Here is a 14,132-nt window from a genome sequence, read left to right as displayed (position 1 = left end):
TCTCTTTGGCCTGCAATGCACGGCAATGTTCAAGGTCACACGAAATAACCTTGGGGCTTGCAATGTTTGGCTTTAAAAACGGCGAAGTCGACGGTGTTTGACCTTTGCTTGTCTCCAAAAATGCTAACACCTGGTTTTTCGCGCGTCGGCATAGCTTAGCTATGAAAATATTTGTGCACTGTTTTTGAACTCCTCGGCATTTTGCCCAAGTGTGGAACATTGCTGTCCACTATCTCAAGTATATCAATGTATAAAAATAATAAATTTTGAAGTGAAGTCCCAAATATTGCAAAAAGCTATAATGATGGCGTCCAATTGGGATGTTTTTTGCACACGTAAGGGAATTAACATCTTCAAAGTTCGCATTTTTAGCATATTATATACGTTATTACGCATGTGTTAACCGTTGTTTGTACTTATGTAAAAGTTTGCAGCTCAATATTAATAAAATATTGATTTGTTTTAAAGATTTTTTTTTGTTGTTTGGTAATGACAAATCTTAACCGGAAAAAAATATAAACAAATGTCTGTGTTTAACATATAGCTTAAAAGGCTCGTGTAATATTAACACTTTTAGCTGTTTGACAAAGTAAACAGCGGTGTGCTCCAAAACAGCTATAACATCTACACATTTAAACGCAGGTACGGTACAGGAGCTTAACTTCCGCAGCAGCAAGAACGTGTGGGGATACTTCAGCGTTGGAGCAGCCGGTGGTCTGCACGAATATGCCGACTCACAGTTCGGCCATTGCTTTGCATGGGGAGAAAACCGGGAATACGCCATATCGTAAGTGCTTTGGACGTTTTTTGAGTGCTTTGGTTCTCGAAACGTAGAATAGGTTCCGCTATTTCCAAATTCTGCCCAATTCCGTTCTTAAAGTAAAACGTTTTATTATAATGTATTTACTTCAGTTTGCTTTAAATTTCCAGTTGGACGCCACAGGTAAATCGGCAGTGTCGAAATCGCAACGAAATGAGATCCATACCGACATAACCGAAACAAGTTTCGTGAACACTTGGCTTGTATTTTTAATCGCCTTTTTGGTATTTACTTACAGCAACATGGTGATGGCGCTGAAGGAGCTCTCGATCCGAGGTGATTTCCGCACCACGGTCGAGTACTTGGGCCGTTTGCTCGAAGATCCAAGCTTCCAGCACAACCAGATCGACACCGCCTGGTTGGACGTGCTTATTGCCGAGAAAGTCAAGGTAAGGATTAAAGAAACAACATTTTTTAACTGATTTTAAAGGTAAGGATTAAAGAAACAACATTTTTTAACCGAGTTTAAAAAAAAACAGACTCTTAATAAACGCCCTTAATGCAAAGCTAAAGCCTAAAATACAGCAACTTTACTCTATTAAAGCTTTTTTAGACTTTATTTGCGTTTTGGTGCCCAAGCGGTCCGTTAAACTTTCATACTGCTTTCCAAAAACATAACTCTGCAATTGTAGCGAAAATCTACATTTTTTTAATTTAGCGTCTGCAAAAAACCCTGACTCTTTATACACTCCCGTAATGTAAAGCTAAAGCTAAAATGCAGCAATTTCAGTCTATTATAAATTTGGTAATTTTTTGTGGTTTTGATGTGTTTGGCGGTCCGTTAAACTTCCATAATATACTTTCCAAAAACACAACTGTAATTGTAGCGAAAATCTAGCGTTCAGTACATATTTCCAAAAACCGTCACACGATTAACTAAAACAGCTTTATGGAAAACCGTATATCGGTTTGCAAACCTCCCGATCTCAAGGCCTACAGGAATATTGGCTTGGTGATGTTTTTTTTCTGGAAAACGACCTTGCCAGTAGAATTCCATGCAGAGCAAATAGCCTTCCCAAAAGGTCACAGTGTCACGCGGCGTTATGCGAACTGTCCTTGAATGTAACGAAGACTTTCGGGAAAAGTTCCGCCACAGCGACCGGTGTTTGCGCTTTGACGCATTTGCGGCTCATAACTACATAAAATCGAGGCCTCGGCTGAATTGTCTTGTCTAACGCTAAACCTCTGAATTATTGTATCGTTTTTTAACTTCAACCTGTTGCAATTGGAATAGGTTAATTTTTAGGTTTTTTATCGCGTAAAGAGAGAAAGGGCGACTTTTTCATAAACTTGAACTTGTGATTTGCGCTGGTGTATTTAAACTTTCAGTTTTCGTACATGATTTTTTATGAAAACCGACGGCGTTAAACGACTGTTCCTGTCCGTTCGTGAGCATCTTATTGACAAAATCGAAAAGCCCTTAAAAATACAAATTTTGTACGTCGAGAACAGGATTCACCGTACTTTTTTTCATAAACGTCCGGATAACTGAAAGGACTGGTGATCGCATAAGTGAATCAAGATTGACGTGCTTGGTGTAACACTTTTGTCAAACTTATTTTTGACTCTAATGTTATACGAAAAAAACGTTGAAAAGTATTTGATAAGATATATAGTGAGCTTTATGAAAAGGTTGTTTAATCTAAAATTCTGTAAAAATTCAACTTAGATTTGCACCCGGCGAACATTTTCGTTAACAAAGATTTAAATAGTCGTATTTTTGATAACAATAAGAAAGTATTTCACAGGCCGAAGGAACTAAACTGTAACGCGATAAATCTGTCTCGCGGGTCGTAATTTAGCGGCCCCTGACCTAAAAATTTTAACAAAATTTTGCCACTTTAAAACTCTACATCAGTGTTTAGCGTGCAAAGTAAACCACCCAATTTTTAAAGCAAACTTTATCTCCTATCCTTATTTTCTTGCACCGTCGGCACCCGAGAGTTTGTACCTTGGCTTCTGTCACGCCATACGTTTGCAGCTGCAACCGCCCACACAAGCAAACAACACCTCCGCTACCTCTATTTTGGGCGTATTCGAGACTAGAGGGGCCTTGGGTAAACGGCTGATTTGAAACCGCGCGCAAACAAACTGACCCCTTTTTGTTGGTTGGGCAAATTTGCTCGCCACTCCACGCAAATTTGCGGTTCGTTTCGCGTAACTTCGCTTAGGCTTCTGTCTGGTTGCTTTGCTGCATTCTCCGAAATCAAATTCTGGAAAAAAATACTCGCTAGAGCTTTGGCAACATTAAGCAGTTTTACACTACTGGTATTTATGCCAAAAATCATTCATGTAAAGGGCAACGTTTTTACAAAGTATTATGTTATCACCACTTCAACGTATTCTGTTTGTCGTGTTTCCTATTCAAAGGTTGCAAACGTTTTTCCTTTTTTTGTCCAAATTAATCGTACACGTTTTTATTTCGTTAAAGTTTTAATTTACCAACACTTGTATTATGGAACATATATAAAACATAAAAGGTCGTACAAGTCGCATAGGCGAAATTTTCAGCAAATGTAACTAACACAATTTGTGCAAAGGGCGATTCCGCAAAAATCTTAAACGCGTAAGCAGATTGCGTTTGCGTGATGCGAACCGGAGTCAGCATTTTAACTCAAGTATATGCACACTTCAGATTTGTGTGGTTAGCTCTGGCCTATATTTTACGTCCCGTTTTCACCGAAGGCCATATATAGGACACCAGGTCGTTTGGTAAAAAAATCAATATTGATTAATTTGTCCCGGGGCCAAACTTCAAATAAAATTACTTCTAACCCGGGGCCAGTTCAAAAAAATCACTCCTAACGTTTGTACGCAAAAAATGGGACTCTTTGTTCTATACACGTAATAAATAAATTGTTTAATAATAAATATATTGGAGTGCACCCCAAATTGTTCATCTATCGACTTGATCAGGGTTGCCACGAAAAAATCACGAAAAAATAAATTACCTCAAATCAAGCATAATGATTTATCCACACGCGAAACATTAGCTTTCAAATCACAACTTTAGGAACACCCCATTTCCTGCCTTTTGTTGAAAGCAATAGTGAAAAAGCAGCAACTTCAAAGCGTATTTTCTTGTGATGCGTCGTTATTTTAAAACTTACATTGAACGAATTGTGCAAACTAAAAAAATGCAAATTTATAAGGAAATGTTGCTCAATGTTAAAAATCAATAGAATTTAATTCCGAACAAATAACTGCCCCTCTCTTTTGTTTTCACAGTTTCACGTTTTTTTTCAGGTTTTTTAAATGTCTTTAAAAACCCTGTGATTTTCTCAAGTCGCTGGATATTTTTAAATTGGTTTTATGCGCAACTTAAGTTATGCGTTTGGCAAACATTTTGTGAGCATGGCATTTACACCGTTTTATTTTCGAACTATATTCAAAACAAGTCAAATTAAAAAAAATGTAAATCTTTTAAAAACTGAAAAAATGTATTTAAAAAGTTGTCGAATGTCATTCTCATTGATTTCATAAAAATAGATGGCCGTGATTGCTTTTGTCAATAATTTAATCAATGCCATTTGCGATTTCAGTCGGAGCGTCCTTGTACTGCTGTGGGTCTGGTGTGTACCACCCTTCACATCGCTGACTCAAAATATCAAGCAAGATTCGACTTTTACCTCAATTCGCTTGAACGGTAAGCTTTTCAACTAATATGTTGCCGTCACAGAAATTGCAAAAGATCAAAGTAGTCAAGTGATTTAAAATTGCGGTAAAATTGTTGAAACATTTCTGAAATTCCTATTAATTGCGTCCTGATTTCTGAAAAAACCTGCCGCAGATGTCATTTCGTTAGATCATTCCGGAAAATTTCACTTATTAAACCCAACTGTTCTTAAAGTAAATTGTTTGCAATGCTACAGGATGAAAAAATTTCTGGAAATTCCCTTGCTAAACTTTAGGGTTAACATTCGAAAACGTGGCCCACTTTTTCTGCCCACCACAATAAAATTAACTCTAAAAGCAATAAAGTTTAAAAATAAATTTATCATAAAATTTTCTAGAAGATAATTTCCAAAGTCAAACCGCACACAATTTGACCTTGCCCTGACGAAATAAACGACCTCTTATCACTCTGGCTGATTTTTTGTTAGTAAATAAGCATTAATCTTCTTCAAGTATTTTTAATACATAGCATTAGTAGAAATCTTGAGGTTACGAATTATCCCTTGCACGTGTTTGACCAAACAAACGACCTCTGTCCACTCGCAGAGGTCAAGTGCTGACCCCTGCCAGTCTGAAGACGAGTGAAACGGTGGAGCTGATATCGGAAGGCGTCAAGTACGTGCTAGAGGCCACCAAGACTTCAGAGACGGCTTACTTCATCCAGTGTAACGACTGGAGTATGGAGGTGGACGTTTACAGGTAGGATTCAAGCTTATACTACTATAAGGATGCTTGAACACCAAATAGCCACCGCATACTCAACGAATCTGTCGATTAATGATGCAAGCAAGGCTGGCTAGAAAAACAACTAGCCTGGTTGAAGTTCTTTGAGTTTTTTTATCCATTTTGGGATCACTGGCGCATTTTTAGGGGCTTGCAAACCACAAAAGGGTCAAATAAGTTGAACGATGGTTTTAAAACTGAACCCTAGTTTATTTAACATGGAATAATACCGCAGTCACAACCGCAGTCACAACATCTGAAAAGAAAGCTTAGATAAATAAGTATTTAAGGATATGTCGATAATATTATTAACTATAGCAGTGTTGAAACGCAACGCTTTTAATACCTACCCCATGATAAACTTAGTTTGGGTCTGTTAATCATCCTGTGTCGTTTTTTTAAGGGTTGCGAGTCTGTGAATCGTCTGTGAATTGACTCGCAGATGGAAAGGTCTTACGTTTTCCAGAAGTCTTGTATTTGTTGCTCGAACTAGGTGTTAAGAAAGTTCCGCTGTAAAAACATTTTTTGAAACGAATGGTTATTTTGTTGACCACGGCATTTGAACTGCTTTATTTTCGAATTATTTCAAAAACTAGTTTGCAATTTACAGACGTTTCAGCAATAACTCATGCCATCATCTGTGTTAAAATAAAATAAAAATCCAAGTAAAAATCCAGTTGGATTTTTACACCAATGATGGCATGAGTTATTGCTGAAACGTCTGTAAATGGCGAAACGTCGATTTTATCGAATATCATGTCAAGTAGTTCAATTATTTTACGTCTTTGAAAACCTTCGAAATTTCTTTTGACCAATTTAAATGTCTTAGATTTTTTTCCCATAAAAGTGTGTGAAAACCTTGTTTATCCAGTATCATTAGTGCAAGGTTCTCAACTGCCGGCGTTATTATAGACCGCTACCTAAACCGCTGTCGGACGCCTAATTTTTTCCATTGCAAAACACAGCTGCAACTGGCCGTGCATACGGCAAAGGAAGGAAGTCGCAATACAACGGAAGGTTTTGCCTTTCGGCTTGTTTTTTGTCATCCGCACAACGCTGTAATGCTCATCCAATGTTGTCGGTTTATGTTGAATCGGTGTTCTGCCCTTGAATGGCATTTTTGTTCCGCTTTGCTGGATCAACGCTTTTTGCCCACACGCAGTGCAGAAATAATTTGTTCAAAATTTCAGGGGTCCATTATTTCTCTTTGTTTTTTTAGTGGGTCTAATTTAAGTGGGTGTAATTTGAAATAAAATATTCTAATAGAGAAAATTTTAAAATTACTAACTAATAGCTAGTAAAAGGCTTTTTACAAAGGATTTATTGACTTTTCATGCGTTCTCGTACAATATTTGAAACGGAGCTTGAAATGACTCGCTGAAATTAATCTATTTCCTTTTCACCATTTATCATTGCAACTTAAAAGTATTTTTTGTTTATTTTGCAGGTTGTCGGATGGAGGGCTGCTCCTTTCATTGGATGGCATCAGTCGAACCACATACCTTAAAGAAGAGGTCGACAAGTAAGTTTAATGCAGAGTTTTTCATCTGCTTAAAATTTATATTAAAATGTGACGCGGTAATATGCAATAAAAAGCAGTGTTTTTTCTCTGTGTTTTTTGTATTACCAAAGCACACCATTTACTTTTCGAAGACACTCAAAATCGTGGTATTTTGTCTAACACTTGTCGTGGAAAAGCTATTGCCGTACATGTGTTACGCGTGAACTGTAGTAGCTTTTCGCCCAGAATGACCCGTAGTAACCCCGGGGCGCGTATTGAACAGCCCACCCCATTGGTGGCATTACTGGTATGTCGCCACGCACGAAACTTGATCCCAGCCTGTCGTAACGGATAAATTCACCTTGTCGTATTGTACAGAAAAGGGTTCAACCTTTGGTATTTTTATAATTAATAAAGCCGCTTTGTCTTGCGTTTCGCTTTCGCAATAGTCTGACGTAAAACCTGAATGCTAATAACGTCGTCGACTTTTAATGTTCAAAAACAAAGATAGGAAATCCCGAGAATGTTGTTTGAGATAATTCGATTCATTAGGCGCCGCCGCTTACTACACCTCGTATATGAACTGAAAGTACGTAACCACAGAAACACATAACAGGAAGTTTTGCGTTATAGTAAACACCGTTTTGAGCTAAACGACAACTATATTTAAGAAAATACCTAAATTGGCATTTTAGTATATCCCATAACCACTTCTACTAATACCGAATGGATATTATCGCAATAAACGGGTATGCCGTAATGGTCGGTAATTTGTAGCATATCAGTCCTAGACCTCGTGTAAAATCCTTAGCTCAGTCACTTCTCCTTATTTAGAAAAATAATTTCACAGCAAAACCAATGCGAGTATTATGTCAAAAACGCTTTTCAACATTTAAAAAAATTCTAAAAGAGATAAAAGTCATTCGAAATTAAGCAACTTATGATACCTATTCGTAAGGCGAAATAAAATTTCTGTAAAAAATATTCAAGAAATTATTTGATGTTTTATACCAGTTTTTGATAAACAGTCTTAACATCATAACAGAGATTAAAGTGGTTTAACGCAATTCCGGGCTGGCTATAGATAAACGTGCAAATTCAAACAACAACAACTCTCGCTAGCGTAAACAATGGCGCATTGTTTCGAAACCGAACAGGTACAGGATCACGATCAACAACCAGACGAGCGAATTCGAGAAAGAAAACGACCCGTCGGTGCTGCGAGCGCCCTCTGCTGGCAAGTTGATCAACTTCTTGGTGGCCGACGGAGCACACATCCTGGCCGGTTAGTTAGGCTAGCTGAAAGAAATACTTGAGTTGCTCTTAAATGTAATATGCATCCTAAACTTTAGGGATGTTATAGGTTATTTTTTTTAATGTAAATATATACAACTTACAGGGCTGCTACGAAGTCTTTACTTTGACTTATATATTGAAAAATCCCAAAAGAAAACTATTTTTAACTACTGTTTGGACTTATTTTATGTGCACCTAAGAAAACATTAACTACATTCTTATTTTATGTTTTTGTTGACTATGGCATTTATACTGTATTTTTCGAATTATATTAATGAAGCTCAAATATATAAACTGGTGCTTCCATTCTTAACCGGCGGTCCCTAGTTTTTGGTAATTACCCCCAAGGGGTTGTTTGCTTATTTTATGGGGGTGATTTTGTAATAATTTATATAATATATGTAATTCATGAAAGCATTTGTCGAGCTTTACAATCAGTTAAATGTTAATTTTTTTATATTTAAATGTAGGGTTGGGCATTTGACCAGTCAAATAAAATCCAGTCAATTGACCGGTCAAATACTCGTCAAATAGGTCAAATATTGGTCAAATACTATAAACACTATCATAATGCAATTGAAGTTAAAAATAAACCTTGATTTTATAACTTTAAATAAATATATGAACGTTTTGGCTCAGATACAATGGTTTGTAAAACAAAAACAATTTATTTTTGACTATCAATAATAATTTTTGCAAAACCATGCCCATCTTATAGCAATACTGTAGCAGTTACAGTAGCAATTTTTACCACTACTAGAACCACCAAGTTTATTAACGAAATTTAACAACAAGTAAATGCATCAGGTAAAAAAGTATTATTACTCCTCGTCACAACTTTTGTCACTATCTGATTTTTTTAAATCAACACCAGGATTCACTAAAGACAAGGTATTTGGTTCTTCTAAATTTTTAAGTAGCCTAAGATTGTGGTATACCCCAACTAGTGTTTCCTTTTATGACAAACGCGATTCATCATATACGTGCATTTATTCTAAAGTTCTAAACAAAATAAATCTACTTTACTTTTATAAACACTTTGTTATTACCACAGAATATGTGTTTGCAGGTAAACCCTACAATTTTATATTTGAATTCTTTAAAAAAGTTACAATCAAGATTATTAACAACTCAAATCACAAAACAACCCTTAAAAAATTTACTCTATTTGAATCGAATGTTAGTATTTGACCGGTTAAATAAACTGCGGTCAATTGTCCGGTCAATTGACCGTATTTGACCGGTCAATTGACAGGCTTGCCAACCCTATTTAAATGCAAAATTTTAGTTTTATTATTTTATTGATTGCACATCATATAACTTTATAATGTTCCTAAAGGGAAAGGAAACTGTATTAAGATTCGTCAGTCAGAGGTAATGAAACTCAAAAGGTTTTAGAAGCCAACTCGTCGAAACAAATGTTAAAACAACAGATCACGTTGCGGTGATATTAGGAAAGTTGCGTTTTTCATTGCAGGTCAAACCTACGCTGAAATCGAGGTGATGAAGATGGTAATGTCGCTAACCGCATCGGAGAGCGGCACCGTCAACTACGTCAAGAGGCCAGGGGCGGTTTTGGAGGCCGGAACCGCCGTTGCAAGGTGACGTAATGAAAAAAAATCCACCATCTGACCTAAGACCAATTTGTATTAAAAAGCGTCAGATAAAAAGATAACGTCATTTCACCAAAAGATTTAACTTCTTCTAAAACCAAAATATTTTAACTTTTCGAATTTAGCCTTTAGAAGGGTCGACTTACAGTTATTTAACGATTTTGTTTTTTTCGTGGTGGTTTGTTATGCAATAAAAAATGGCAATATAAACAAATCAGTAAACCGACATATTTTAAACGCAATTGGCACTATACAAAGAAAAGACAAATGATCACCTACACTGTTTTTCGCTGTTTAAACCCCCAAGATTGCGGCCAGACAAAATTTCTCATTTAATTTATTTGGACAGACTTGAGCCTGACGATTTGACGTGCGTTAAGCGAGCAACCCTCTTTCAAGGACAGCTGGATCAAGTACAAGGCGCCGACGTCCTTTCTGACAGCGAGAAGTCACACAAGGTAAGTCCTTATAGTTGGCATAAACAATTGGTATTTTTAACACTGGATATAGCAGTGAAATGCTTTTCTTAAACGGTTTTTTTATGGGTGCTTATGAGATACTAAATCAGTGTAAGCGTTTTGGATATCACAAGTCGAGAAACAACCATGCGCAAATGCTTGCTACATTCTGTTAATTGTGCAGGTGTTCAGCGTTGCGCACAAGCGTCTGATGTGCACCATGAAAGGTCTCTGTCACCCCGACGATATCTTCGTTGACAAAATGAAGGAGTCGGTCAACATGCTCATCAACTCGCTCAAAGACCCGTCCTTGCCGCTACTCGAACTACAGGTAATCGAGCGAAAATGTTGTGAAATTGTATGCGAAATTTTGGGGAATGCGGTTCTTCATACTTCAACTCTTGGTACTTCAACTCCAAACGAATACTAATTAAATTGCGTTCAAAAAATGCAGCATCGTGACTACACTAGCATTATTTCAAAAATCATATAATTCCTGTTTTTTGAGTTTGTTGAAAGCTTCAAGTAAGGGAAACTTCAATACAAAAATAAAAGTTGCCACTAAATAAATCAATATGGGTCATAACGATTAACAGAATTACTTAAATATTTTCTGTCCGTTGTGCCATTTTTCATTTCTTGTAAACTTTTTACTTCTACAAAGGTTGTTTTTCGGCAAAAAAACGTAAAAGAGATTGCAGTTTATCGTTCAAAAGGTCTACCTAAAATAAAACAAAAAATATTAAAAATATTGTCTTTAGATAAAATGTGGCGTCAATAAAGAAACACTTAGAGGCAATAATTGCTCCAGTTTAATTCGGCTAATAACTTTCCCGTGTCAATCACTATTGGTACCCTTCTTTCTATCGAACGCCCGTTACCCCTTTTTTCGTGACGTCACCAACAGGAAGTGATGACGAACCTTTCGGGCCGACTTCCGCCCAAACTCGAACAGCTGATCCGTCGCGAGATGTCCAGCTACGCGTCCAACATTACATCGATGATGTCGCAGTTTCCCGGAGCCAAGATACGACGCATGATCGACTCGTTTGCGGCTGTGATGCGCAGCAAGGCAGAGCAGGACGTCTTCTTCGTCAGCACCCAGCCTATTCTGCAAATCGTCAACCGGTAAGGCTTAAGAAATGTATGTTTTTGGACATATTTTAGCACAGTAGATTCTGCAGGTGCCCGGTATAGTTATATATATATATATATTTTAGGCGCAGCCACTCTGTAGAATGTCAACCGCTCAGGTGGAGAAAAATGTAAAGTTAGGTTGCGCATGAACTTTAACCAGTTTAAAACAAAAATTACAATTTCGAATACTTTGTTTCCCAGCCCATTCTGCAGATTGTCAACCGGTAAGGCTTTAGAAGCAAAACTCATAAAAAACGTAAAAAAAATCGAACTTTTACACCCAAAGAAGTTAAAAAATGTTAGAAAATTAAAAGAACCATTTGTTTATTTTGTAACAACGATATTTTAGGGGTAAGTAGGAACACAGAACAATTTTTAATAAAAACAAAAAATATTTTAAATGTTTAAATATGCTTGTTCTTCCCTTTTTTTCTGAATATTCCGAACAAACTTCCAACATTTAATCAACATCCAGGTTCGTATTTTTCTTTCCAATCGTTAACAGCGTATTCCGCGCCCACCAAAAGTCTTTCTTTATCTCGCTAATTCTAAAATAATTCCTCCAATACACCATTTACCACCTTTAAACAAGGCCCCATTTCCACCAGGGTCCGCTTAAAAACCTTACCCATTTTTCCCGTTCAGCTTCAGCAGCGGTATTCGCGGCCATTTGAAGTCCGTCATCCTCTCTCTCATTCTCGAGTACGGTCGCGTCGAGGCGCAATTCCAGCACGGATCATTCGACAAATGCGTGATCGCACTGCGCGACAAGAGCAAAGAACGAACGAAGCAGTTGGTCGACGACGTCCTTTCGCACGCCAGCGTACACAAGAAGAACCTTCTCGTCATTCAGCTTATTGTAAGTGCAGGGGGCGAATGTGTTTAGCGGTTAGGCTTGTTTCGGTTTAAACCAGGGCTGCGGATTGGGTTAAAAATAACCCGAGCCCGATTCCGGTGAAAAAAATAAACCCGAGTCCGGCCAAATGTGCGATTTTGTCTAGTCCGACTCTACAGCCTGTATTTTACCCATTTACGTAACTTAGTTAAGGTGGATATACAGCATTCCACTCATAAAGGTGTCATATAATTCATCCACCAACAATATATGGTTGAAAAATTATTATTATTCCACCACAACAATTTATAAATTGCGGCACTTTCAGTTTCGATATTTGGTACTGCGCATACGCACGTTGGACTCGGAAATCGGGTAGTTATACGTGGTCGTCCTGCTTCATCTAGAACAGGGTTTCTTAAACTTTTGTTACCGCTGGCCCCTAATTTAATTTTTGCTTCGCGTGGACCACGGTAGGCAAGAAAAGTTTCAAGCGATGATACATGACGACATAAATTGACGTCAAAATACAAATAAACTACAGAAATCTGCTGCTCACCTTGATCTAAAAATGTGTGAGTGGAACGGAGTCGAAATCCTTATTAGTGATAAAACGTTTTGTTTTTGATTAAACTTTTTTTCTAAAAAAAAATGATTACTTCCTAAATATACACTAACATTTGAATTAGGCCCTCATGGACCCCCTAAATCTAGTTCACGGACCCCCAAGGGGTAAAATATCAGCCATGTATAACCCGACACTTCTCATTTAGAACTCAGTGTCCGGTCGTGACCACTCCCTTCCTGATGATGTAAGCGAGGTGCTGGAGCAGCTTGCCAAGCTGAGCAAGCACGACAACTCGAAGGTGGCCTTGCGCGCCAGACAAGTGCTCATCGTCGCCCATCAGCCACCATACGAGATGAGGCATAGCCAGGTGCTTTTTGTTTTAAATTATTTATAAACTGCCATGATTCGTATTGCTTTTTTAACAATGTTTATCATATCAGGCAAGCGTCTGGCCTGGTATGTTGCCTTGTTGTAACAAACATCTATATACCAATTTGGTTTGAATTAGGATTTGCCCAAACTATCAACATTATAATAAATACAGATAAAGATGCATAAAATTATACATTTATTATAAAGATTTTAAAATCAAGAAAATAATTTGGGAAGAAACTAGAAAGTTTTAAAGGGTTTAGTTGGTGGCATATTGTTTTAAAATCGTGGATTTAAAGCACTTTATCGTTTACGACTTGCTAAAAATCAAATAAATGTCTAATTCAAGTTTTTTGTACAACTAGAATCGTTTGTTTAAAAACATTTGGCTTCAGGCATATTCTGTTATTTGCAAGAAAATTGTAATTTTTGTCCAAATTAACAAAAATCAGTTAATAAGTTTTTTTTTTCTCCAGGTTGAGTCAATCTTCCTCTCTTCAATCGGATCTTACGGCACCGAGTTCTGCCCGGAGAATCTCAAGAAGCTGATCTTCTCTGAGACGACAATCTTCGACGTCCTCCCTGATTTCTTCTACCACAAAAACCCGGTCGTCAGGATGGCAGCCTTCGAGGTAAAATCGATAAACCTTACTTGCTTTAATATTTTAAATATCACCGCATGCGTTGTGAGTTGTAAGCCATTTGTTAAGCCGTGCAATTGTTACCTATAGTAATTTTTTGGGTTCTGTGTAGAAAAGCAAAAGGAATTAATACATTACTTTGGGGTCAGTAATTTTACCATCTTGCGAAAGAGTCGTATTGTTCCATCTCACCCAATGTGACGCTAGCGCTCACCTTTAAAACAGATTTTGACGCATAGTATGAAAAAATGCCACAACTGCCAAATTTTACTAGGTATTTTAGAGCGATTTTCGCTGTAACTTGTATGTAAAACCCAAATCTACATCAAATAGGCCCAGTAAATGCGTAAGCCGAACGTCATTGCAATGCGCCTACTAACAATCAACTGTAAAACATATTTTGACGCATAATATTACAGAAATACTGTAATAACTACCTAAGCTTTAGAGTGATTTTGAAAAGTTTTTCACTCTAACTTGTATCTAAACCCAA

General features: G+C 37.2%; 1 protein-coding gene across 3 annotated transcripts in view; it reads left to right on the top strand.

The window, feature by feature from the left end:
* Positions 1-14,132, top strand: part of LOC146140983 (acetyl-CoA carboxylase-like) — a 50,847-nt gene that overhangs the window by 15,285 nt on the left and 21,430 nt on the right. For all 3 annotated transcript variants that reach the window (XM_083391104.1, XM_083391106.1, XM_083391103.1), the window contains exons 11-23: positions 643-787; positions 1,059-1,209; positions 4,363-4,466; positions 5,042-5,194; positions 6,666-6,740; positions 7,877-8,004; positions 9,493-9,616; positions 9,978-10,086; positions 10,271-10,417; positions 10,994-11,214; positions 11,869-12,082; positions 12,832-12,993; positions 13,475-13,630. In XM_083391104.1, coding sequence (XP_083247230.1) covers positions 643-787; positions 1,059-1,209; positions 4,363-4,466; positions 5,042-5,194; positions 6,666-6,740; positions 7,877-8,004; positions 9,493-9,616; positions 9,978-10,086; positions 10,271-10,417; positions 10,994-11,214; positions 11,869-12,082; positions 12,832-12,993; positions 13,475-13,630 — 1,889 coding nt within the window. The remainder of the gene's footprint in view (positions 1-642; positions 788-1,058; positions 1,210-4,362; positions 4,467-5,041; positions 5,195-6,665; positions 6,741-7,876; positions 8,005-9,492; positions 9,617-9,977; positions 10,087-10,270; positions 10,418-10,993; positions 11,215-11,868; positions 12,083-12,831; positions 12,994-13,474; positions 13,631-14,132) is intronic.

The sequence above is a fragment of the Ascidiella aspersa genome, chromosome 6 (assembly GCF_963924565.1).
Source record: "Ascidiella aspersa chromosome 6, kaAscAspe10.2, whole genome shotgun sequence".
In the NCBI taxonomy this organism is placed as follows: Eukaryota; Metazoa; Chordata; class Ascidiacea; order Phlebobranchia; family Ascidiidae; genus Ascidiella; species Ascidiella aspersa.
This window is presented reverse-complemented; position numbering and strand designations above follow the sequence as displayed.